Genomic DNA, 25,535 nt, shown 5'->3' on the forward strand with positions numbered 1-25,535 from the left:
ACAGTGAGCCTTTAACAAGTGCTCCGTAGTTCCTCTTATTCTTTATTCCTTCTCCTTTTCCCCAACCCGTTCTCTGCCCTTCTCCACCCCTCGTGCAAATAGCCTCGCTTTTCATTTTATTCTCGCGCACCTTCCCTGGATTCTTGCACGTGCGCGCAACGGCACCGCCCAGAAAACGAACTAGATGCATTGGACAGGGCGTGCACCTGCTGTGGAAATCCGCTGGACTGAGCCTGACCCAGCTTGGACCGAGGATGCGCTCCCACACGGGGGCTCAGGGAGCTCCGCACTCACTAGTCCCGCGCCTCTAGCGGCGGTCCCTGGAAGTCTGAGTCGCAAGGCCCCAGTGGCAGGGACTGACTCACTTGGGAACAGGCTCTGCCATGAGGTCAGTGAGGACGCTCCTCTGCCCAGGCCGTTCGCTCCCCTTGCTAGTCCTGCCCGTGCTCCTGGTTGACTCTCTTGGCAAGGATTTAATTTTTCACCCCGAATGGGGCTTTGACTCCTATGAAATCACCGTCCCCAAGAAGCTGAGCTTCCATGGAGGGGAGCAGGGTGTGGCCAAGCACGTGTCCTACCTCCTGCAGGTAAAAGGCAAGAACCACATCCTCCACCTGTGGCCCAAGAGGTTTCTATTGCCCCGGAATCTGCAGGTTTTCTCCTTCACAGAACAGGAGAGGCTCTTGGAGGATCACCCTTATATACCCAGCGACTGCAACCATATGGGCTTGGTTGAAGGAAATCAGGATTCTAAAGCTACTTTAAGTACATGCATGGGGGATCTCCGAGGCATACTGAAAGTCAATGCCAGCCATTACCAAATCGAGCCCCTCAGAGCCTCTTCCAATTTTGAACATGTCATATATCTCCTAAAGAAAGAGGAGGAATTTCCCAATCAGATCTGTGGCTCAACTGATGATGAAACAGTAGAGCAGTTGGCTGAGCATGAGAACAGGGCTAGGATACATGACTTTAGTGAGGCATATATGCACCAAAAGTACTTGGAATTAGCCCTGGTCTTTGATAACAGTAGGTATTTATATTTGAACTCCAAACTTACTCAAGTCATAAATGATGCCATTCTTCTGACTGCAATTGCAGACTCTTACTTTCAAGATGTCCGTACGAGAATACAACTATTAGCTATGGAAGTATGGACAGACAGAGACAAAATAGCACTTAATGCCCCAGTGATATCACAAGTTTTAGGCCAGTTTGTGCAATACAGATCACGTGACCTGAGTCGTCGGATTCCAGCAGATCGGGCACACCTATACCTTAAAAAACAGTTTAGTGGGGCTTCCCTGGTGGCGCAGTGGTTGAGAGTCCGCCTGCCAATGCAGGAGGCACGGGTTCGTGCCCCGGTCTGGAGGATCCCACATGCCGCGGAGCGGCTGGGCCCGTGAGCCATGGCCGCTGAGCCTGCACGTCCGGAACCTGTGCCCCGCAACGGGAGAGGCCACAGCAGTGAGAGGCCCGCGTATGGCAAAAAAACCCCAAAAAACAAACAACAAAAAAACAGTTTAGTGATGCGCTTTCACGGCACTGGGGAAGTGTATGTAGTACATTGCCTTCTGGATCTACACGTTCTGTTCTAGATAAAAATATCCTTGGACCTGCCAGTTGGACGACTCATGCTCTGGGCCATAGTGTGGGAATGATCCACGATTACAAATACTGCCAATGTAAGGGTAGGCATAGTTGCATCATGGGCACTGGATGAACTGGGTTTAGTAATTGTAGTTATGCCGAATTTTATTCGCATGTAAGTTCAGGATTAAACTGTCTACCGGATATCCCAGGATTAGGTTATGTGGTAAAGAGATGTGGAAACAAAATTGTGGAAGAGAATGAGGAATGTGATTGTGGTTCAAGAGAGGACTGTAAAGAAGACCCATGTTGTCAGCCAGATTGTAAATTCAAAGAAGGTGCCCTGTAGCACTGGACGTTGCTGTCATAACTGTCAATTTCGTCCATCTGGATATACGTGTCGGGGGGAAGAAAATGAATGTGACCTTGCAGAGCACTGCAGTGGGACCTCAGCATTCTGCCCAAGTGACGCATATAAGCAGGATGGAACTCCGTGCAAGTACAGAGCCCGTTGTGTCAGAAAGGGCTGCCAATCCAGAACTGTGCAGTGTCCAAATATTTTTGGAGCTGATGCCATGGGGGCTCCTCTTCAATGCTACGATGCAGTTAATGTAATAGGTGACCAATATGGGAACTGTGGTATTTTAGGAGTTCGTCAGTATGAGAAGTGTCCCAGAGAAAAGGCATTATGTGGCAGGCTACAGTGTATAAATGTCGAAACCGTCCCTGATATGCAAGATCATACTATTCTAATTTCCACTCACCTGCATGAAGAAAATCTCATGTGCTGGGGCATTGGCTATCATCTAGCCATGGTACCTATGGGGTTACCTGACCTGGATGTGATAAGTGATGGTACCTTCTGTGGTAAGGAGCGGATATGTTTTTAATAGAAATTGTGTGAATAGCTCAGTCCTGAATTTTGACTGTTTGCCTGAGAATTGCAACGGCCGAGGCGTTTGCAACAGTAACAAAAACTGCCACTGCATGTATGTCTGGGCCCCTCCATTCTGTGAGGAGTGGGGGTATGGAGGGAGCGTTGACAGTGGGCCTCCAGGACCCCTAAAGAGGGAGGTGCCCGCCTCACTTCAGGTCGTGTCCATTATGTTAATGCGCCTGATTTTCTTAATTATCTCAGTGATTGTTGTGCTTTTCAGGAAAATCATAGGAAGCTTATAAATCCAAAGAGAAAGAAACACCACCAATTAACACTGGAGCAGAACAATTCAAGACCAAAATGATCAAGAAACCAAAAAAGCAATCAGGCAATCCACTGTCACTCTATTACACAGGGTCATAAATTGAACAAGCTTCTCATTTATCCAAACACTTCTTCCTTCTTCCTTCAATTTATTTTACCTAATGTTCTTTGAGGTTTTGATCAGTAAATAAAAGGTATTCTTGGTTTGGAAACAAATCAGTGCATTTTTCTTTCCTGCTTCACTTTCCCCTTGGTTTGTGATCAAGTTTTGGATATCCTTAAAAGAATGCCCTAACAGCTTTTCGAACACAGAATGCTGTGCGTTTCATAGAATTACAGTGGATTTCAGAGTAGAGTCCTGTCTCTCAGTTCCCAGCAAACAAAACCATTGTCTGCTTTTCCCTCTGCCTCCTTCATGAAATCCTGTGTGTCTCTGCCCCGTGCTGAACCATAAATGGTAACTACCACATTTTATATATAGAATGCGATAGTTTGCAAGGGGTGTGTGTCCCTCAGTTAAGTATCTTCTGCTGTTATAGTCACTGTATGGTTCACTGTATCTCCGTAGAAGTGTGATCTCTGACTCAGTGTTTGGGTTGACCTCAGCTGGGTTGAGGACTCTAATCTACCGTAACTCTTGCATTGCACCACAGTCTACAAATGATGACAAGGTCTGTCAGTGTCCTGAGGACAAGGATCTTAACAGAATTCTGTGCTTTGGGTTTCTGCTTGCAGGGGCAAGTCTTTTGTGAATGTGTGCTGGGGGACATCTGGCCCCAGGTTTGCCACACCCCTAAGGAGATCAGAGGGGAGTGAGGAATACCTTCCATCCCAAGTACACCCAGGTCTGCCTCCAAGTGTTCTCCCCCACCCTTTTGCCTGGGAGGAAAGGAGGACTGAGTGGCCCCTTCAGAGGAGTCAGTGGCCACTTCTTGCTCAGCGAGGGTCTCGTCACCCCAGACCTGTGTGAGCCCAAGTGTTTTGGTCTTGTTCTGGGCTGAGTCCTCCTGCTGTTCCCTCACCTTCCCCAGGCAGCACTGCAGGTCCACTGTACCCCACCCCAATCTCCTCTTTTCTTAGCCACATAGTTCTTCTAACTAAAGAAGGTGTGGGAGGCTCACAATAAAGAGTGGTCCCCTTGGACTATCTGGGGACTCTTATTACTCAGAGGAGTAACACCGAAATAACCCCATCTTTGTGGTGATCATAATTTTAACATTTTTCAAGCTTGGCCATCATCAGAAAATATCCTAAAAAAAGAGGACATGTGCTTATAGCCTCAATACTGTTAATAGATTTGTCACTTCTCTTTTATGCTCCCCTTCACTAAATTTCACGTTTATTGCTCAGAAGCAGAAATATTTAGATACAAGGTATACCTTGTTTTATTGAGCTTTGCAGTTATGGTTTTTTTTGTTTTTTTTTTTTTTTTACAGATTGGATGTAAAACCCTGTAAAACCCTGCCTCGAGCTAATCTATTGGTGCAATTTTTCCAACAGCTATTGCTCACTTCATGTCTCTGCCACATTTTGGTAATTCTCGCAATATTTCAAACTTTTAAATTATTATTATATTTTTACGATTATCTGTGATCAGTGATCTTTGATGTTACTATTGTAATCGTTTTGTGGCACCACAAACTGTACCTGTATAAGACAGTGAACTTAATAAATACTGTGTATGTCTGGCTACTCCACAGACCCACTGTTACCCCATCTCTCTCCCTCTCCTCAGGGTTCCTTATTCCCTGAGACATAACAATATTGAAATTAGGCCAATTAATAACCCTACAACGACCTCTAAATATTCAAGTGAAAGGAAGAGTCACACATCTCTCGCTTTATATCAAAAGCTAGAAGTGATTAAGTTTAATGAGGAAGGCATGTTGAAAGCTGAGACACACTGAAAGCTGGGCCTCCTACACCAAACAGTTAGTCAAATTATGAATACAAAGGAAAAGTTCTTAAAGAAAATTAAAATTGCATCTCCAGTGAACACATAAATGATGAGAAAGAGAAACTACCTTATCGCAGATATGGAGAAAATTTTAGTAATTTGGGTAGAAGATTAAACCAGTCACAACATTTCCCTAAATCAAAGCCTAATCCAGAGCAAGGCCCTAATCTCTTCAATTCTCCAAAGGCTGAGAGAGGTGAGGACGCTGCAGAAGAAAAGTTTGAAGCTAGCAGAGGTTGGTTCATGAAGTTTAAGGAAAGAAGCTGTCTTCATAACATTAAAGTGCAAGGTGAAGCAACAAGTACTGATGTAGAAGTTGCAGCAAGTTATCCAGAAGATTTAGCTAAGATAGGTAATAAAGGTGGCTACACCAAACAACAGATTTTCAATGTAGACAAAACAGCCTTCTGTTGGAAGAAGATGCCACCTAGGACTTTCATAGCTACAGAGGAGAAGTCAATGCCTGCCTTCAAAGCTTCAACGGACAGGCTGAATTTTGTTAGGGGTTAATGTAGCTGGTGACTTTAAGTTGAAGCTAATACTCATTTACCATTCAAAAAGTCCTAGGGCCCTTAAGAATTATATTAAATCTACACTGCCTCTCCTCTATAAATGAAACAACAAAGCCTGGATGACAGCATATCTATTTACAGTGTGGTTTACTGAATATTTAAGCCCACTGTTGAAAACTACTGCTCAGAAAAAAAGATTCCTTTCAAAATATTACTGCTTATTGACAATGCACCTGGTCACCCAAGAGTTTTGCTGGAGATGTACAATGAGATAGATGATGTTTTCATGCCTGCTAACACAAAATCCATTCTGTAGCCCATTGAGCACAGGGGACTCTGCTCAATATTATGTAACAACCTAAATGGGAAAACAATTTGAAAAAGAATAGATACATGTATACATATAACTGAATCACTTTGCGGTACAACTGAAACTAACATGACATTGTTAATCAGCTATACTCCAATATAAAATAAAAAGTTAAAAAAGAAGTAATTTTAACATTCAAGTCTTATTACTTATGAAATGCATTTCATAAGGCTATAGCTGCCATATATATGGATCTGGGCAAAGTAAGTTGAAAATCTTCTGGAAAGGATTCACCATTCTAGATGCCATTTAAGAACGTTTGTGATCCATGGGAAGAGGTCAAAACATCAATATTAACAGAAGTTTGAAAGAAGTTGATTCCAACCTTTATGGATGACTTTGAGAAGTTCAAGACTTCAGTGAAGGAAGTAACTGCATATGTGGTGAAAATAGCACGAGAACTAGAATTAGAAGTGGAGCCTGAAGATGTGACTGAATTGTTGCAATTTCATGATAAAACTTAAATGGATGAGGAGTTGCTTCTTATGGATGAGCAAAGAAAGTAGTTTCTTAACATGGAATCTACTCTTGGAGATGATGCTATGAAGATTGTTGAAATGACAACAGAAGATTCAGAATATTACATAAACTTAGTTGACAAAGCAGTGGCAGAGTTTAAGACAATTGATTCCAATTTTGAAAGATTTACTGTGGGTAAGATACTATCAAGCAGCATTACATGCTACAGAGAAATGATTGATGAAAGGAAGAGTCAATCAGTGCGGCAAAATTCATTCTTTCTTATTTTAAGAAATTGCCACAGCAGCCCCAGCCTTCAGCAGCCACTACCTTGATCAGTCAACCACCATCAGTATTGAGGCAAGACCCTCCGCCAGCAAAAAGATTATGACTCGCTAAATGCTCAGGTGCTCCTTAGCATTTTATAGCAATAAAGTATTTTCTAATTAGGTTTGTACATAATAGACATAATGCTATTGCATACTTAATAGTGTAGTGTAAACATAACTTTTATATTCACTGGGAAACAAAAAAATTCATGTGACTTGCTTTATTGTGATATTTGCTTTATTGCGGTGGTCTGGAACCGAACCCACAATATCTCCAAGGTATGCCTGTGTATGTTTTATGCTTCCATCCTACTAATAAATTTTCTTAGGGTCTTACTTTTCACTCCAATTTGCTTATCAAGGTAATATTTTTGAAGACAACCCCCTTAAAAATGAATTATAGTACTTGCTATTATTACAATCTTTTCACACCTCTACATATGCATATTATTCAGAAAATATAGAAAATGGAAGCTAACATATATTGTGTATCTTCTAAGTGACAAGCACTGTTGTACAGATTTTAATATATTGAGTTTGGTCCAGCAAACACATTTTGAGCACCACCCAAGTGCCAAGTGCCCAAGATAGAGATTAAGTCACATCCCTGTTCTTGAGAGTGGCATCTGGCCCACGAACAAATAATTTCCATACAATGAGGGGAATGCTATTACAAAGGAGGGGCTGGTTTAGGGCAGGGTTCACGGATGAGATAAAGCCTGGGATGAATGCACTGAAGGATGAAGAAGAGAGTTAATCATGTACAGACTTTTCAATTTAAAATTCTGTGACATAACTTCCATTGTGCTTCTTAAGCAAATCACCTGAGGCTTTGTAGAAAGCAGAGCTTGTCACAAATATAGAGAATAGATTGCCCAGGAAATGTGGAGAAGGGGAGAGTCCTCTATACCACCTGTCTCCTACATTGGGGATGAGTGGGTGGCCATAAACTCTATTGTCGTCAAGATAAGGGTTTCTCCAGACTGGTTGTAAAAGATAATGAACACCTCCTCGGTGACTCATTTCTTCTCTCACACTGATAGGATTTGTTCCAGTATCGTGGGATATTACAGGGCTTGCTTGCAACAGTACTCATGGTCAATATCTCCATCAAATATAATATGATAATGTCCAGGGCTGTAAAAATTTGCACCCTAGGGGGGCAAGGAGGAACTCTTCAATAGTTTCTTAAAATAATGAGGGGTTTAGGCTGTTTTCTCAGGATTTAGGACTGGAAAACATTTCAAGACTCTCCTCATTATATAATCACTTCAGATTTTTCCACATCCCTCTACCAGACTTTATTTTCACATTCTCTTAAAGCACCTTTTTAAAAAATCTCTTTCTCTGATTATTCCGTTAGGTACTCCCCACTCCCCTGCCCCTGCCTGATTGAGGTTCTTTTTCCATGCCAGTCTAACAGTACTAAAATGTTTAGCTGTGAAAAAGTAATTGACTTTTTTTTTGAATTTCCGAATTTTATTTTATTTTTACACATCAAGTTCTTATTAGTTATCAATTTTATACATATATAAAATATACATATATATGTATGTATATATGTATATGTCAGTCCCAATCTCCCAAATCATCACACCACCACCTCCCCTGCCACTTTCCCCCCTTGGTGTCCATACGTTTGTTCTCTACATCTGTGTCTCTATTTCTGCCCTGCAAACTGGTTCATCTGTACCATTTTTGTAGGTTCCACATATATGCGTTAATACACGATACTTGTTTTTCTCTTTCTGGCTTACTTCACTCTGTATGACAGTCTATAGATCCATTCACATCTATACAAATGACCCAACTTCGTTCCTTTTTATGGCTGAGTAATATTCCCTTATATATATGTACCACATCTTCTTTATCCGTTCATCTGTCGATGGGCATTTAGGTTGCTTCCATGACCTGGCTATTGTAAATAGTGCTGCAATGAACATTAGGGTGTATGTGTATTTTTGAATTATGGTTTTCTCTGGGTATATGCCCAGTAGTGGGATTGCTGGGTCATATGGTAATTCTACATTTAGTTTTTTAAGGAACCTCCATACTGTTCTCCATAGTGGCTGTATCAATTTACATTCCCACCAACAGTGCAAGAGGGTTCCCTTTTCTGCACACCCTCTCTAGCATTTGTTGTTTGTAGATTTTCTAATGATGCTCATTCTAACTGGTGTGAGGTGATAGCTCATTGTAGTTTTGATTTGCATTTCTCTAATAATTAGTGATGTTGAGCAGATTTTCATGTGCTTATTGGCCATCTGCATGTCTACTTTGGTGAAATGTCTATTTAGGTCTTCTGACCATTTTTGGATTGGGTTGTTTGTTTTTAAAATATTGAACAGCATGAGCTATTTATATATTTTGGAGATTAATCTTTTGACCGCTGATTTGTTTGCAAATATTTTCTCCCATTCTGAGGGTTGTCTTTTTGTCTTGTTTATGGCTTCCCTTGCTGTGCAAAAGCTTTTAAGTTTCATTAGGTCCCATTTGTTTATTTTTGTTTTTATTTCCATTTCTGTAGGAGGTAGATCAAAAAAAATCTTGCTGTGATTTATGTCAAAGAGTGTTCTTCCTATGTTTTCCTCTAAGAGTTTTACAGTGTCCAGTCTTACATTTAGGTGTCTAATCCATTTTGACTTTATTTTTGTGTATGGTGTTAGGGAGTGTTCTAATTTCATTCTTTTACATGTAGCTGTCCAGTTTTCCCAACACCACTTATTGAAGAGGCTGTCTTTTCTCCATTGTATATTCTTGCCTCCTTTATCAAAACAAGGTGACCATATGTGCGTGGGTTTATCTCTGGACTTTCTATCCTGTTCCATTCATTGATATTTCTGTTTTTGTGCCAGTACCATATTGTCTTGATTACTGTAGCTTTGTAGTATAGTCTGAAGTCAGGGAGCCTGATTCCTCCAACTCCATTTCTCTTTCTCAAGATTGCTTTGGCTATTCGGGGTCTTTTGTGTCTCCATACAAATTTTAAGATTTTTTGTTATAGTTCTGCAAAAAATGCCATTGGTAATTTGACAGGGATTCCACTGAATCTGTAGATTGCTTTGAGTAGTATAGTCATTTTCAAAATATTGATTTTTTCCAATCCAAGAACATGTAAATCTCTCCATCTGTTTGTATCACCTTTAATTTCTTTCATCAGTGTCTTATAGTTTTCTGCATACAGGTCTTTTGTCTCCCTAGGTAGGTTTATTCCTAGGTATTTTATTCTTTTTTTTGGTAAGTGGGAGTGTATCCTTAATTTCTCTTTTGGATTTTTCATCATTAGTGTATAGGAATGCAGGAGATTTCTGTGCATTAATTTTATATCCTGCTACTTTACCAAATTCATTGATTATCTCTAGTAGTTTTCTGGTGGCATCTTTAGGATTCTCTATGTATACTATCATGTCTTCTGTAAACAGTGACAGTTTTACTTCTACTTTTCCATTTTGTATTCCTGTTATTTCTTTTTCTTCTCTGATTACCATGGCTAGGAATTTCAAAACTATGCTGAATAATAGTGACAAGAGTGGACATTCTTGTCTTGTTCCTGATCTTAGAGGAAATGCTTTCAGTTTTTCACCATTGAGAATGATGTTTGCTGTGGGTTTGTCATATATGGCCTTTATTATGTTGAGGTAGTTTCCCTCTATGCCCACTTTCTGGAGAGTTTTTATGGTAAATGGGTGTTGAATTTTGTCAGAAGCTTTTTCTGCATCTATTGAGATGATCATATGGTTTTTATTCAATTTTGTTAATATGGTGTATCACGTTGATTGATTTGCATATATTGAAGAATCCTTGCATCCTTGGGATAAATCTCACTTGATTATGGTGTATGATCCTTTTAGTGTGTTGTTGGATTCTGTTTTGTAGTATTTTGTTGAGGATTTTTGCATATATATTCATCAGTAATATTGGTCTGTAGTTTTGTTTTTTTGTAGTATCTTTGTCTGGTTTTGGTATCAGGGTGATGGTGGTCTCATAGAATGAGTTTGGGAGTTTTCCTTCCTCTGAAATTTTTTGGAAGAGTTTGAGAAGGATGGGTGTTAGCTCTTCTCTAAATGTTTGATAGAATTTACCTGTGAAGCCGTCTGGTCCTGGACTTTTGTTTGTTGGAAGATTTTTAATCACAGTTTCAATTTCATTATTTGTGATTGGTCTGTTCATATTTTCTGTTTCTTCCTGGTTCAGTCTTGGAAGGTTATACCTTTCTAAGAATTTGTCCATTTCTTCCAGGTTGTCCATTTTATTGGCATAGAGTTGCTTGTAGTAGTCTCTTAGGATGCTTTGTATTTCTGCAGTGTCTGTTGTAACTTCTCCTACATGAATTCATTCTCCTAAATGACTTTCTAATTCATTAGAAATTCATTTCTAATTTTATTGATTTGAGTCCTCTCCCTCTTTTTCTTGATGAGTCTGGCTAATGGTTTATCAATTTTGTTTACCTTCTCAACGAACCAGCTTTTAGTTTTATTGATCTTTGCTATTGTTTTCTTTGTTTCTATTTCATTTATTACAGTCTGATCTTTATAATTTCTTTCCTTCTACTAACTTTGGGTTTTGTTTGTTCTTCTTTCTCTAGTTCCTTTAGGTGTAAAGTTAGATTGTTTATTTGAGATTTTTCTTGTTTCTTGAGGCAGGCTTGTATTGATATAAACTTCCCTCTTAGAGCTGCTTTTGCTGCATCCCATAGGTTTTGTATCATCGTGATTTTGTTGTAATTTGTCTCTAGGTATTTTTTGATTTCCTCTTTGATTTCTTCAGTGATCTCTTGGTTATTTAATAACGTAGTGTTTAGCCTCCATGTGTTTGTGTTTTTACATTTTTTCCCCTGTAATTCATTTCTAATCTCATAGTGTTGTGGTCAGAAAAGATGCTTGATATGATTTCAATTTTCTTAAATTTACTGAGGCTTGATTTGTGACCCAAGATGTGATCTACCCTGGAGAATGTTCTGTGCGCACTTGAGAAGAAAGTGTAATCTGCTGTTTTTGGATGGAATGTCCTATGAATATCAACCAAATTTAGCTGGTCTATTGTGTCATTTAAAGCTTGTGTTTCCTTATTAATTTTCTGTTTGGATGATCTGTCCATTGGTGTAAGTGAGGTGTTAAAGTCCCCCACTATTATTGTGTTGCTGTCAATTTCCTCTTTTAGAGCTGTTAGCAGTTGCCTTATGTATTGAGGTGCTCCAATGTTGGGTGCATATATATTTATAATTGTTAAATATTCTTCTAGGATTGATCCCTTGGTCATTATGTAGTGTCCTTCCTTGTCTCTTGTAATGTTCTTTATTTTAAAGTTTATTTTATCTTGTATGAGTATTGCTATTCCACCTTTCTTTTGATTTCCATTTGCATAGAATATCTCTTTCCATCCCCTCACTTTCGGTCTGTATGTGTCCCTAGGTCTGAAGTGGGTCGCTTGGAGACAGCATATATATGGGTCTTGTTTTTGTATCCATTCAGTGAGCCTGCGTCTTTTGGTTGGAGCATTTAATCCATTCACGTTTAAGGTAATTATTGATATGTATGTTCCTATTACCATTTTCTTAATTGTTAGGGGTATGTTTTTGTAGGTCCTTTTCTTCTCTTGTATTGTAGAGCTGGTGTGGTGGTGCTGAATTCTCTTAGCTTTTGCTTGTCTGTAAAGCTTTTGATTTCTCCGTTAATCTGAATGAGATCCTTGCTGGGTAGAGTAATCTTGGTTGTAGGTTCTTCCCTTTCATCACTTTAAATATATTGTGCCATTCTCTTCTGGCTTGTAGAGTTTCCACTGAGAAATCAGCTGCTAACCTTATGGGGGTTCCCTTGTATGGTATTTATCATTTTTCCCCTATTGTTTTCAATACTTTTTCTTTGTCTTTAGTTTTTGCCTGTTTGATTACTATGTGTCTTGGCATGTTCCTCCTTGGGTTCATCCTGCCTGGGACTCTCTGTGCTTCCTGAACTTGAGTGGCTATTTCCTTTCCCATGTTAGGGAAATTTTTTACTATAATCTCTTCAAATATTTTCTCAGGTCCTTCCTCTCTTCTCCTTGTGGAACCCCTATAATGTGAATGTTGTTGTGTTTAATGTTGTCCCAGAGGTCTCTTAGGCTGTCTTCATTTCTTTCCATTCTTTTTTCTTTATTCTGTCCCATGGCAGTGAATTCTACCATTCTGTCTTCCAGGTCACTTATTCATTCTTCTTCTTTTTTTTAATTTTAGAATTTTATTTATTTTTTTATACAGCAGGTTCTTATTAGGTATCCATTTTATATATATTAGTGTATATATGTCAATCCCAATCTCCCAATTCATCACACCACCACCACCCCACCCCTGCCACTTTCTCCCCTTGGTGTCCATACATTTGTTCTCTATATCTGTGTCTCCATTCTTATGCCTCAGTTATTCTGCTATTGATTCCTTCTAGTGTATTTGTCATTTCAGTTATTGTATTTTTCATCTCTGTTTGTTTGTTCTTTAATTCTTCTAGGTGTTTGTTCTTTAATTCTTCTAGGTCTTTGTTAAACATTTCTTGCATATTCTCGATCTTTGCCTCCATTCTTTTTCTGAGGTTCTGGATCATCCTCACCAACATTATTCTGAATTCTTTTTCTGGAAGGTTGCCTATCTCTGCTTCATTTAGTTGTTTTTTCTGGGGTTTTATCTTGTTCCTTTGTCTGGTACATAGCCCTCTGCCTTTTCATCTTGTCTATCTTTCTGTGAATGTGGTTTTTGTTCCCCAGGCTACAAGATTGTAGTTCTTCTTGCTTCTGCTGTCTGCCCTCTCACAAAGTAACTGACTTTTTCAATAAACTTCCAGTAGGCACCAAGGGTAAAGTATGAAACTCCTTATTAGTTAAAATGGGTAGTAGGTGAGTTCCTGTCATCCTAAAGTTGGAGACAATTTTTGCTTGACCTCAAATGATGAAGCAGTGAAAAGCTCTACTATTCAACTCAAAATGGAGTTCATTGGTCATTTGAAGAAGAAGGCAAAGGATCATTGCCATCCAAGGTTCAATCAGGGAAACTGGAGTCAGAAAACATCCTGCAGATATGATGAAGATTTCTAACTGAAGTGTAACCTAGGTGTCAGCTTGGTGATCTAATTAAATTTGACTCAAATCCAAGTTCTATAGCTTTCCTCCAAAACTTCTCACATTTCCTTCAAGTTCTCAGGACTTACTTCTACAGAGTTGCACTCCGTTTCTAAGCTCCCTCAAAAGTAAGAACAAATTCTCTTTTGTTTCATATCAATCTGCTTCTGTAAGAAATCCACTCCAATCCTCTTGATCTTTCCTGTCCAGTGTGGTAGCTACTAACCACATGTAGCTGTTTAAATTTAAATTTAATTGACAAAATTAAATAAAATTTAAAATTCAACTCTTCATTTTCACTAGCCATATTCCAAGTGCTCAATGGCCATATGTGGTTAGTGGCTACTGCATTGATAGCACACTTTAGGACATATCAATCATCGCAGAAAATCTTATGGGGCATTTGTACTAGTGTGTCATGAATTGATGTGTGCTTACTGAATATTTCTGGATATATGTCAAGAGGTCATATTTCTACTTTCCATCAGAAAATTCACTTTGATCTAAACATTTTTAACCACTTTCTCTTTTCAGCAATGTACCATCTGTCTATAGAGATATATCAGTGTACATGCTTCCACTTGAAGGAGTTTCTTAGGAAGCAAAGTAGAATCATCACATAGATGACAATAAGATGCTTTCAAGTGGGTTTAGAGCATGAATTTTTCCAAGAGAAGAAGTAAAACATTTCTCCCTGAGAAAGTGGTAAATGTCAAAAAACCAACAAAAAACAAGCAACAAAAAAAAGTTAAGTGAAGCTTTTGTCTGGGAAAAAGAAAGATATGAGTGAGCTTGTTTGTTCTCTAGAAGAAAACATCTAAGAAGAAAAGGGGCAGGTTTGGAAGCAACTACTCTTTCTTAGGTCACTGGTCAGATTAGCACTAAAACCTCCTCAGCATAAGGTTATAGAGATGAGGTAGGCATGATCCCAGACCTGAAGTAGCTAAAAGATTTATTATGAATCAGGCAGAAAACAGAATTTAAATATAGGTATGTGCTCTTCACTAAGTGATGCTGGGAAAACTGGGCAGCTACATGTAAAAGAATGAAATTAGAACACTCCCTAACACCATACACAAAAATAAACTCAAAATGGATTAAAGACCTAAATGTAAGGCCAGACACTATAAAATTCTTAGAGGAAAACATAGGCAGAACACTCTATGACATAAATCACAGCAAAATCCTTTATGACTCACCTCCTAGAGAAATGGAAATAAAAACAAAAATAAACAAATGGGACCTAATGAAACTTAAAATCTTTTGCACAGCAAAGGAAACCATAAACAAGACAAAAAGACAACCCTCAGAATGGGAGAAAATACTTGCAAATGAAGCAACTGACAAAGGATTAATCTCCAAAATATACAAGCAGCTCATGCAGCTCAATATCAAAAAACCAAACAACCCAATCCAAAAATGGGCAGAAGACCTAAATAGACATTTCTCCAAAGAAGACATACAGATGGCCAACAAACACATGAAAGGATGCTCAACATCGTTAATCATTAGAGAAATGCAAATCAAAACTGCAATGAGATATCACCTCACATCAGTCAGAATGGCCATCACCAAGAAATCTACAAACAATAAATTCTGGAGAGGGTGTGGAGAAAAGGGAACCCTCTTGCACTGTTGGCGGGAATGTAAATTGATACAGCCACTATGGAGAACAGTATGGAGGTTCCTTAAAAAACTAAAAATAGAACTATCATACAACCCAGCAATCCCACTACTGGGCATATACCCTGAGAAAACCATAATTCAAAAAGAGTCATGTACCACAATGTTCATTGCAGTTCTATTTATAACAGCCAGGACATGGAAGCAACCTGAGTGTCCATTGACAGATGAATGGATAAAGAAGATGTGGCACATATATACAATAGAATATTACTCAGCCATAAAAAGAAATGAAATTGAGTTATTTGTAGTGAGGTGGATGGACCTAGGGTCTGTCATACAGAGTGAAGTAAGTCAGAAGGAGAAAAACAAATATTGTATGCTAACACATATATATGGAATCTTAAAAAAAATGGTTCTGAAGAACCTAGGGGCAGGACAGGAATAAAGACACAGACATAAAGAATGGACTTGAGGACACGGGGAGGGGGAAGGGAAAGCTGGAACGAAGTGAGAGAGTGGCACTGACATATATACACTACCAAATGTAAAATAGATAGCTAGTGGGAAGCAGCCGCATAGCACAGGGAGATCAGTTCGGTGCTTTGTGACCACCTAGAGGGGTGGGATAGGGACGGTGGGAGGGAGATGCAAGAGGGAGGACATATAGTGATATATGTATATGTATAGCTGATTCACTTTGTTATAAAGCAGAAACACAGCATTGTAAGGCAATTATACTCCAATAAAGATGTTTTTAAAAAAAGATAAATACATAGTATGAATAAACTGCTTATCATAGTGCCTGACAGCAAGAAAGCACTTTGTACATGGAAGCTGGTGATAGTGGTAGCAGAAGTACCAACAGTGGCATTGTTACTGACCAGGGTTCTTGGCTTCCTTAATCAATAGAAATTCATCAGAGGCCAGACAAGAAATTCAGGCAAGGCTTTATTAGGGACCCTGCTGCAGCAGGGGGTAGTGGAGAACAAACAACAGGTCCCCTTGCTTGCTCGCTCCCTGAGTGGGGGCGAGCTTGTTCCTTACATGCGGTGAGGGTAGGGGTGTGTCCAGGGGTTGGGCTAGAGGGGTGGCTTAGGTGTTTTGCTCACCCCTTAGGTGGTGTTGTGTACAAGGGGCATGTGCAGTACCCTGCTTTTGCTCCTGACCCCCTGCTTTTGCTCCATGCTCTTCAAAAGTGGCAGTTGGGTTTTTTGGTCTCTTTGTATCTTTTGTCCAGAATTTGCACCAGCTGAGTATGCACGCAGTTATGTTTAGTCCCATACAGCATTTTTGTATTTTGTTGCTTGAGGAGAGGTGTGTCCAGGTGCAAGCATTGCAGCACCGCAGCAAAGGGTCCCAGATCCCAGCCTGTCTCAGCATAAAGGCGTTCTTTTTATTTAACATCAAATGATGTTTGTATTTCTAAAGGTGGTAGAAGATGAGGTATTTAAGCACATGAGTGTCTATGTTGTTTGTTCCTAGTACATTTGATGTACCACTTTGTTACCAAACCCAGGTTCGGTTGCTTCTTGCACAAGAGCCAATAATTCGAGAGGCAAGTGTCAGTAGAAAGGAAAGGTGCTTTAATCAGAAAAGCCAGTAATCTAGGGAGAAGGTGGACTTGTGTCCAGAGACCAACTCTGAAGATTCTGCTCAGCCATGACAGTTTTGAAAGGAGAAAAAGAAGGAAGAATCTCAATGAATCATTGACAGAGGAAGTTGGATTCTGCATCATTCCCCATTGCTTGCAGACTGGCTGACTCTTCAGATGTTACCTTGCCTGCGTGGTCAGACTGCAGGATTGCTAAGGGGACTGTTGAGAATAGAGAGCTTGTCATTTTTTAACTGCTTCATTCTTACTTCTTACTTCTTTTTATCTAGGAAAAGAATCAGCAAGTTAGACAAGACACGGTGTGCATTCAAGAGAGCATAAGTCAGGAGTTAGGTTAAATTGCCTAGTGAGCTCTTTCCTCTAATTAAGTTCTTTTAAGGTTAAAGGGGAACAGAAATGGGCAAACAGGAAAGGGGCAAAAGAGCTGTTTTCACCTTGAAACCTTGCCTGCTGTGCCTCAGCTGGGTTAGTCAATGTCCACCATTCACAGGTACAAAGCATAGCACAAGCAAAGGATCTATGTCAGTAATGAGTGTCGTGTTCCAAGATAGAACTGGGGCTTCTGCACCGGAAGCTGTGTCTCAATAGGGCCACAAGACCAGGTTGTGAGCACTTTTAAATGTCAAACTGAGCGGAGAGCTTATCTGAAAGCAACAGGAAGCCCCTGGAGATTTATAGGCAAGGAATGAAGTAGAACAGAAGAGTGGGGCAAGCAAGTGACAACAGTGTCATCTCAGTAGGGAGAGAGGAAATGCTATGTGACCACAAAAATGTCTGTGAACATGCACTGGGGGTGGAAAGACCCCTGTACCCACCAAGAGCATTGGAGTGCAGTCACACTGGCACAAAGTCCAAATTTCCTAGCTTGGCAACCCCTTCATCATCTGGGTCCTCTGTGTTTCCAAGACATCTCCGCTTCTTCAGAAACCTCAGTTTCAGTGATGTGGCCCGTTCACCAGCCCACTAGCCAGAGGAGCGTGTGCCTTTCTTGATCATAGCTTCCCTGGCTTCTGGGCCCTGAATGTCTCCTTCTCTTCTACAGTGCTTGCTTGCCAGATGCCCTACAGTTAAGGCAAACGTAAGTGCTTGCTCTTGCTGCCACCATTCCTCTGCTCATCCGCCCCCTTTGCCTAAAATGTTGCCCTCCCCTTGCTACTGACTTTCAGCCCCCCTATTCTCAAGTTCCAGACAAGTTGCCATCTAACCTGTCCTGCATCCCCCTAGCCAAAACACCACTCCCTCCTTGTAATACCTAAAACTACCAATTTATGCCCCTCATCCACTCTTGTGAGGTCTTGAATTATAGCTGTTTGATCGTGCTACCAGTGTGGGAATTCTGCTAGTTGCTGAGGATGTCTGTTCCAATTATGTATTCCATAACCAGGGAGATTACTGCAGGATGGGCTTGGGGACACACTGGGTCCACTGTGAAGTAGTCCTGAGCTAAAACACCATTGATCACCCGACCTCCATAAACCCCTACTCTGACTGGCAGACCACAGTGATGTTTGGGGTCTCCTGGAATTAGTGTCAGTTCAGAGCCAGTGTCCAGTAATCCTCAAAGAGCTGATTACCTCCTTTCCCCCAATGCACAGTTACTCTGGTAAAAGCCCACAGTCCCCTTTGGAGAAGGCTACGAGAGAGATTAACAGTATAAAGATTCGGCAGCAGGGAGGGATCCTTCCTCCAGGGCACTTAGCCTTCCCTCCGTTCAAGGGGAGCCAGGTCTTAAACTGGCTCAAGTGTGGGAATTGCTTCCTTTTGCCATCATAACTTGTAATTGCCTTTTGTTTGTGCGCAGCCATCATCCTGAGATCTAGCTGTGCTACTGGATGGTTTTACTACAAGTCCTGTTGCTAGGGATACTTCCAGAAGCTGAAGAACTGGTCTGATGCTGAGGTAAGAAATCTGGCCCTTGCTTGGAGAGGCTTCTCTAAAGCAAGGGGCCACCCAAAGCTCCAGGTATCATTCAACTCAGAGCCAAGGGTCCTTCCTTGGCATCCTGAGAAGTAACCTGGCTGGTGAAATGGAGAGTAGAGGGTTATGTGCTCAACTCCTTTAATTGTGTAAGCATTGATGGAGCATGTGCTATAGGCCCAGACCCTGGATGGGCTGCAAAGACATGAGGATGAGCAAGGAACAGCCTGCCCTCAAGGAGTTCACTGTCAGGGAGAAAGACAGAAAGACATAAATCCAAAGACGATGAGATGAGGAACTTACAGAAAGAACAACTGAATTGCCATACAAGATTTACCAGCAAAAGAGCCATGTGTAGACAGCCTCAGAGCCACCTGACGGAGAGCGAAGCATTCCAGACAAATGCAAGGCCTCACTGTCTCCATAACCCAACAAATGTATTGGTTCTATTTCACTGAGGCTTTTCTAAGAGATACCCACATAGCCAGTCAGACTGAGTTACCTCAGAGTGTTGGGAGTCGTGCTGCTGTGTCTCTGAATTGTGGTTGTTAAACTGAAGTCACTGACCGGGAAGTTATGTGGGGAAATGAGGTGTGATCTGGGCCCAGAATGGCCTCAGAATCCCTGTAAATCAATAACTCAGAATGAGGAAGCACCTATCATGTGATAGCTACTGAGGATGCAAAGATCTTTTCTGGCCTTAAAAAGTGCAGAACTGGGCTTCCCTGGTGGCAAAGTGGTTGAGAATCTGCCTGCCACTGCAGGGGACACAGGTTCGAGCCCTGGTCTGGGAAGATCCCACGTGCCACGGAGCAACTAGGCCCGTGAGCCACAACTACTGAGCCTGCGCACCTGGAGCTTGTGCTCCATAACAAGAGAGGCCGCGACAGTGAGAGGCCCGCGCACCGTGATGAGGAGTGGCCCCCACTCGCCGCAACTGGAGAAAGCCCTCGCACAGAAACGAAGACCCAACACAGCCAAAAATAACTAAATAAATAAAATAAAATTAAAAAAGTGCAGAACTGATGCAAGATTGTGACATTTAAACAAAAAATTGCAGTGCAGTATGAGCATAAGCGACTTTCCCAAGATTACACCGAGAATAACCAGCAGAGCAAACCCAGGGAAGTTGGCCCCAATGCAATGCTTTCCTAAGCAGATGTGAATGATAGCAAAAAATAAAAAAAGAGCCAAACACAGAAAGGGCCTCCCGGATTCTGTCCACTGAAAGAAGAAAAAGCTCATGGACAGCAGTGGACTTCTCCTCAGTTCTTGGGAAGCAACTTGGAGAAATCCTGGACAGATGTTTGTACTGCCTGTCCCTGGAGAGTCCAACACTAATCCTACCAAAACAAAGAAGAAGACATCTGGAGGGCTTTGGAATAATATAGACCTGAGTTTAAATCACGCTCTGCCACACATTAGTTGCAGCTCTACCTCGCTTTACCAGTTTTCTTCTGTAAAATGGGGATAACACTTTTATCCCATGGGGTTGTTGGGAGGATTCATGAAAAGAACTTGCAAAAAGCCTGTGGCACATGGTGGATGCTCAATTCAGGTTTTCAAGGCAAAAACGATCCACGTGATTGATACCAAGCCTTACTTAGCACAGTTAACCACTCCTGAACCAGAGTGCAGAGAAGGTGCCAGGAAGGACCGGAGAAATTGACACCATGGCTGCTGTGCTCCTTGGTTCCTAGCTGGCATCTTAGTTCACAAGACTCCTGGAGGTGATGGAGGTGGCAGTTAAAACGACAGGAAGACCCGATCTTGGACAGAAGAGGCAGCGTTCTGAGTTCTAGCTGTGTGAACTGACAGGAAAGGGAAACATCATTTAAACAGACGGAGCCTGTTGCCTCTTCTGTCCCAGGAATCTTTTGTAACTGGTGCACTCACTACACATTGACTGGTAATCCAGCTTCCATGCATCACAAATTTAAAAGTCAAATGAAATTACAGGTATATGGATGGACCTAGAGTCTGCCATACAGAGTGAAGTAAGTCAGAAGGAGAAAAACAAATACCATATGCTAACACATATATATGGAATCTTAAAAAAAATGGTTCTGAAGAACCTAGGGGCAGGACAGGAAGAAAGACGCAGACGTAGAGAGTGGACTTGAGGACACAGAGAAGGGGAAGGGTAAGCTGGGACGAAGTGAGAGAGTGGCATTGATATATATACACTACCAAATGTAAAATAGATAGCTAGTGGGAAGCAGCCGCATAGCACAGGGAGATCAGCTCGGTGCTTTGTGACCACCTAGAGGCCTGGGATAGGGAGGGTGGGAGGGAAACTCAAGAGGGAGGAGATATGGTGATATATGTACATGTATAGCTGATTCACTTTGTTATACGGCAGAAACTAACACAACACTGTAAAGCAATTATACTCCAATAAAGATGTTAAAAAATAAAATTGAAATTAAAATTAAAAAAAGAAATTACGGGTATAAAAACATTCTGGTATTATCAACTGGTTGGTAAATTATCATTAAGCAGTCACCACATCTAATCCTGAGCAAGTTCAAAGGCAAACATGAGAGTAGCAACCACAGCCAAAACCATGTTTTTATTAAATTAATTTGTGTTATTATGTAGGCAGATCCTGTAACACAACCCCCAAAGAGCATAAAGTATATAGCTCTGTCTAGCTATAAAATGTGCATATAGAAAATGATTTCTTTATTTGGGCAGTAAGTGTCTTGTTAGAGAACAGCACATTTTACAGTCAGTGGTTTCTTAGGTTTGTTGAAGTGCAGTATTATAATATAAAATTATAATAATTCTATCCTCCTAACAACTCCCTTGTGTAGCCCTAATTATCTCCTCTATTTACAGATAAGGAAGAGAGGTGAAGTGACTTGTCAAGGTCACATACACTAAAAACAGGCAAGACCAGGACCCCAGGCACTTCCACTGACCCTAAAGCTCGTGCCCTTGCCTCGAGCTGCCTCCCCCTCTGAGGCCTGACACCTGTGACAGTTGTGTTTTCTCCCAAGGTGACAGGAAGTCTTCTGTGGGGCTTAGATCCCAAGGGGAGGTGGGGGCTGTGTGTGCCCATGTTGCCTGGTGCTCTAGGGTTCTGAAGTGAGGGCCGTGCTTTTCTTTTTTTTCTAATTTTTATTGAAATACAGTTGATTTACACTGTTGTGTTAGTTTCAGGTGTACAGCAAAGTGATTCAGTTTTACATATATATACATATATATATTCTTTTTTAGATTATTTTTTCTCATAAGTTATTACAAGATATTGAGCTCCCTGTGCTATACAGTAGGTCCTTGTTGGTTATCTATTTTACATATAGTAGTGTGTATATATTAATCCCAAGCTCCTAACTTATCCCTCCCCCACCCTTTCCCCTTTGGTAACCATAAGTATGCTTCCTAACTCTGTGAGTCTATCTCTGTTTTGTAAATAAGTTCATTTGTATCATTTTTTTAGATTCCACATACAAGAGATATCATATGATATTTGTCTTTGTCTGACTTCGGTTAGTATGATAATCTCTAGGTCCACCTATGTTGCTGCAAATGGCACTATTTCATTTTTTTTACGGCTGAGTAATATTCCATTGTGTATACATACCACATCTTCTTTATCCACTCCTCTGTCGATGGATATTTAGGTTGTGGGCTGTGCTTTTAAACTTCACATCTCCTCCTTGCCCTCAGCTCGAGTGTCAGTCGTATGGAAACGGAGCCCACCTGGCATCTATCCTGAATTTAAAGGAAGCCAACACCATAGCAACGTACATAGGTGGCTGTCAAAGAAACAAGCCCATATGGATCTACCTGCATGACCTGCAGAAGGTAACCTCAGACTTGGCCCACAAATGGCCCCTTGGGAAAGCCAGGTAGATAGCCCCTCTCTGGGAAACAGCCCCAGGCCTACTGACACACAACAGGTTTTCTTCAGTCACCTGCCTCCGATTGATAGAGGCCAAAGCTTCAAGGTTAGGGAGGAAACAGTTTCCTCCACTTATAGACCTATCTAATTAAAGTTCTCCCACATCTTTGAACACAAAATTACCAGCTCTTCAGAGCCTTTACAAAGAATTTTGTGGGGCTTCCCTGGTGGCGCAGTGGTTGAGAGTCTGCCTGCCGATGCAGGGGACGCAGGTTCGTGCCCCGGTCCAGGAAGATCCCACATGTCACGGGGCAGCTGGGCCCGTGAGCCACGGCCACTGAGCCTGTGCTTCCAGAGCCTGTGCTCCGCAACGGGAGAGGCTGCAACAGCGAGAGGCCCGCGTACCGCAAAAAAAAAAAAAAAAAAAAGTTTGTGTAAATATGTATGGGTATATACAAATAAACACACACACACACACACACACACACAGACCCGTTAGGAGACCAAGCTTAGTTAAACCCCCATTAGATCTTGAGTTAAAGTTGGAAACTTTCAGCTAAGCTTTTTGCTAGATGCTATCATGTTTTTTATGTTATCCTAAACTTTCTTCACTGGTCCCTCATTTTACCCACCTCAATACCTCATAGTAAGAAATGACATGTAAGGTTGCTGAGGTCTCTATGTGGGATCTGCAGTTTACAGATTCTTTGTGGGACTTCTATGTTAACCCAAAAAACCACAAAGAATACAAGGAGAAAAACCCCAGACTTTCTGTTTCTTTCTTTTTTTTTTTTTTGCGGTACGTGGGCCTCTCACTGTTGTGGCCTCTCCCGTTGTGGAGCACAGGCTCCGGACTTCCCGGACCGGGGCACGAACCCGAGTCCGCTGCATTGGCAGGCGGACTCTCAACCACTGCGCCACCAGGGAAGCTCGACTTTCTGTTTCTTGATAAACTTTGCCATAGATGTTACATATATTTTATACAATGAATTTTACATTTTTATATATTCACATTGCTATCAATCAGAGCTCTCTCATTCAGAGATAGGATAAATAGTTACATCAATTTCTACCAGATTTTTTTTGTAATTTAATTTTTTTACCTTCATGACTGAGGCTAATAAGCAGTCTAACAAATTGTGCGATGTCTCTAGTTATCAAAGAAATGCAAATTAGAATAACAATGTAATTTGACATCAGATTATTAGACTTTTGCTTTGTCTTAATGAATAATATTTTTAAGGATAAGGAGAAATTTCCCAGTAAATGAGGATGTAAATTCCTACAACTGAACTGTTTTTGGAAAGCAGTTTGGCAATAAATATCAATAACCTCAAAATATTCATGCCCTTTGGCCATTAATTCTACTTCTGGGATGCTAGCTTTAAAGAATAATTTTAAGTACAGAAACAGCTTTGCAAATAAAGTGGTTCATAGCAGTATTCTTAGCAATAATTGTAAATTGGAAACAATGTAAACATCAATCAATAAGAGAATTAGTAAGGTAAATTATGGTGCATTCTTACCATTAAAAAATGTTTGGAATGCAAGATGCTACACAATTGAATATATATTTTAAAGGCCACCACATTTTTCAGTATATAAAACTATTGTGATAGACAAAAATGATTGCACCAAAAGTAAATATAGTAAAAGATTAGTAATGTTTTCCTCCTAGAGATTAAACAGAGTGACTTTCTTATTTTCCCGTCTTTACACATTTCTGTGCTTTCCCAGTTTTTACAATGAGAACCATGTTTTACATGGGTCTGGGCTGTGAGCAGGTGGGCAGGCTGATGTGTACATGTCTCCCGTCTCCTGTCATTTGCAGGGGCAACAGTGGACGTGGCTCGATGGGGCCACGTATATTTACAGAACTCTGTCTGGCAAGTCCGTGGGTGGGAACAAGTACTATGCTGAGATGAACGCCATGAACAGTTAAGTTCTATTGCATCTCTTGCCAAATCGCGGCTCCTTCCCTTTCCCATTAAGAGCAAAGACGCACATTGACGCCTCTTTGCTCCATTTCACACCAGCAACTCTTTTTTTTTTTTTTGCGGTACGCGGGCCCCTCCCTGTTGTGGCTTCTCCTGTTGCGGAGCACAGGCTCCGGACGCGCAGGCTCAGCAGCCATGGCTCACGGGCCCAGCCGCTCCGCGGCATGTGGGATCTTCCCGGACCGGGGCACGAACCCGCGTCCCCTGCATCGGCAGGCGGACTCTCAACCACTGCGCCACCAGGGAAGCCCGAACACCAGCAACTCTTTTTTCCTACAAGGCAACGGCCTTGTCGCAGACATTATTTACCGACCATTTTACAATCTTTGCCATATCACCGTACCAGCGGTTCAGTTATCAATATATTCTTTAAATCCACTCACTTTTTTCTTTCTTTTCTTTTGATTTTTAATAACTCATTTTTAAATTGAAGCATAGTTGATTTACAATGCTGTGTTAATTACTCCTGTGCAGCAAAGTAATTACGTTCACTTTTCTTCTTAAATATGTTTATCTTAAAATTCTGTTACATACCATGAGGGGGAAATATGTCACATCTGGGGAAAACCAGGCTACAGGGAGTAAATATATGTGACTCCTTTCTGGCTTCTTTATAGTTAGGGTTCCGCGTGAGCCCTGGAAACCTCGCCTTTGCCTGGGTTATTTCCTCATTTGTTTCTCTGAGGATGCAGTGCCTGGAACCTCGGCTGCAGGCTGCACACAGTCTCTGCAGCCTCATTTCTCTTGCCTGCCTTCATTCTTTGCTTTTGTTTTGTTTTTTTTTAAGTCTTTGCTTTTTTAATGCTAATAAGCTAGGGTTTTCAGCCTTGGTACAAATGACATTTGGGGGTGGACAATGCTTTGTCTTGGGGCCTGTCCTCTGCATTGTAGGTTGAGCATACCCTAGTCACTAACCAGCAGATGCCAGTAGCATCCACACAGACACAGGTTGTTACAACAAAAAGTGTCTTCAGACTTTGCTAAATGTCCCCTAGGGGGACAAAATCACTCCTATTTGAGAACCACAGC

General features: G+C 41.1%; 2 protein-coding genes across 2 annotated transcripts; both read left to right on the forward strand.

Annotated features, from left to right (window-relative positions):
* Positions 1-383: 383 nt before the first annotated feature.
* ADAM30 (ADAM metallopeptidase domain 30) lies at positions 384-2,769 on the forward strand (the record flags this gene model as incomplete). The annotated part of the gene is given in 5 exon segments (XM_082661069.1): positions 384-1,293; positions 1,599-1,720; positions 1,724-1,932; positions 1,934-2,474; positions 2,476-2,769. Coding segments are annotated over 5 exon segments (2,076 nt in total).
* A 2,222-nt stretch (positions 2,770-4,991) lies between these two features.
* Positions 4,992-24,451, forward strand: REG4 (regenerating family member 4; the record flags this gene model as incomplete). The annotated part of the gene is given in 5 exon segments (XM_082661194.1): positions 4,992-5,100; positions 18,544-18,599; positions 18,603-18,641; positions 22,335-22,472; positions 24,341-24,451. Coding segments are annotated over 5 exon segments (453 nt in total).
* Between the last annotated feature and the right edge of the window lie 1,084 nt (positions 24,452-25,535).

Source organism: Grampus griseus (genome assembly GCF_964374135.1).
Source record: "Grampus griseus genome assembly, chromosome: 1".
Taxonomy (NCBI): domain Eukaryota; kingdom Metazoa; phylum Chordata; class Mammalia; order Artiodactyla; family Delphinidae; genus Grampus; species Grampus griseus.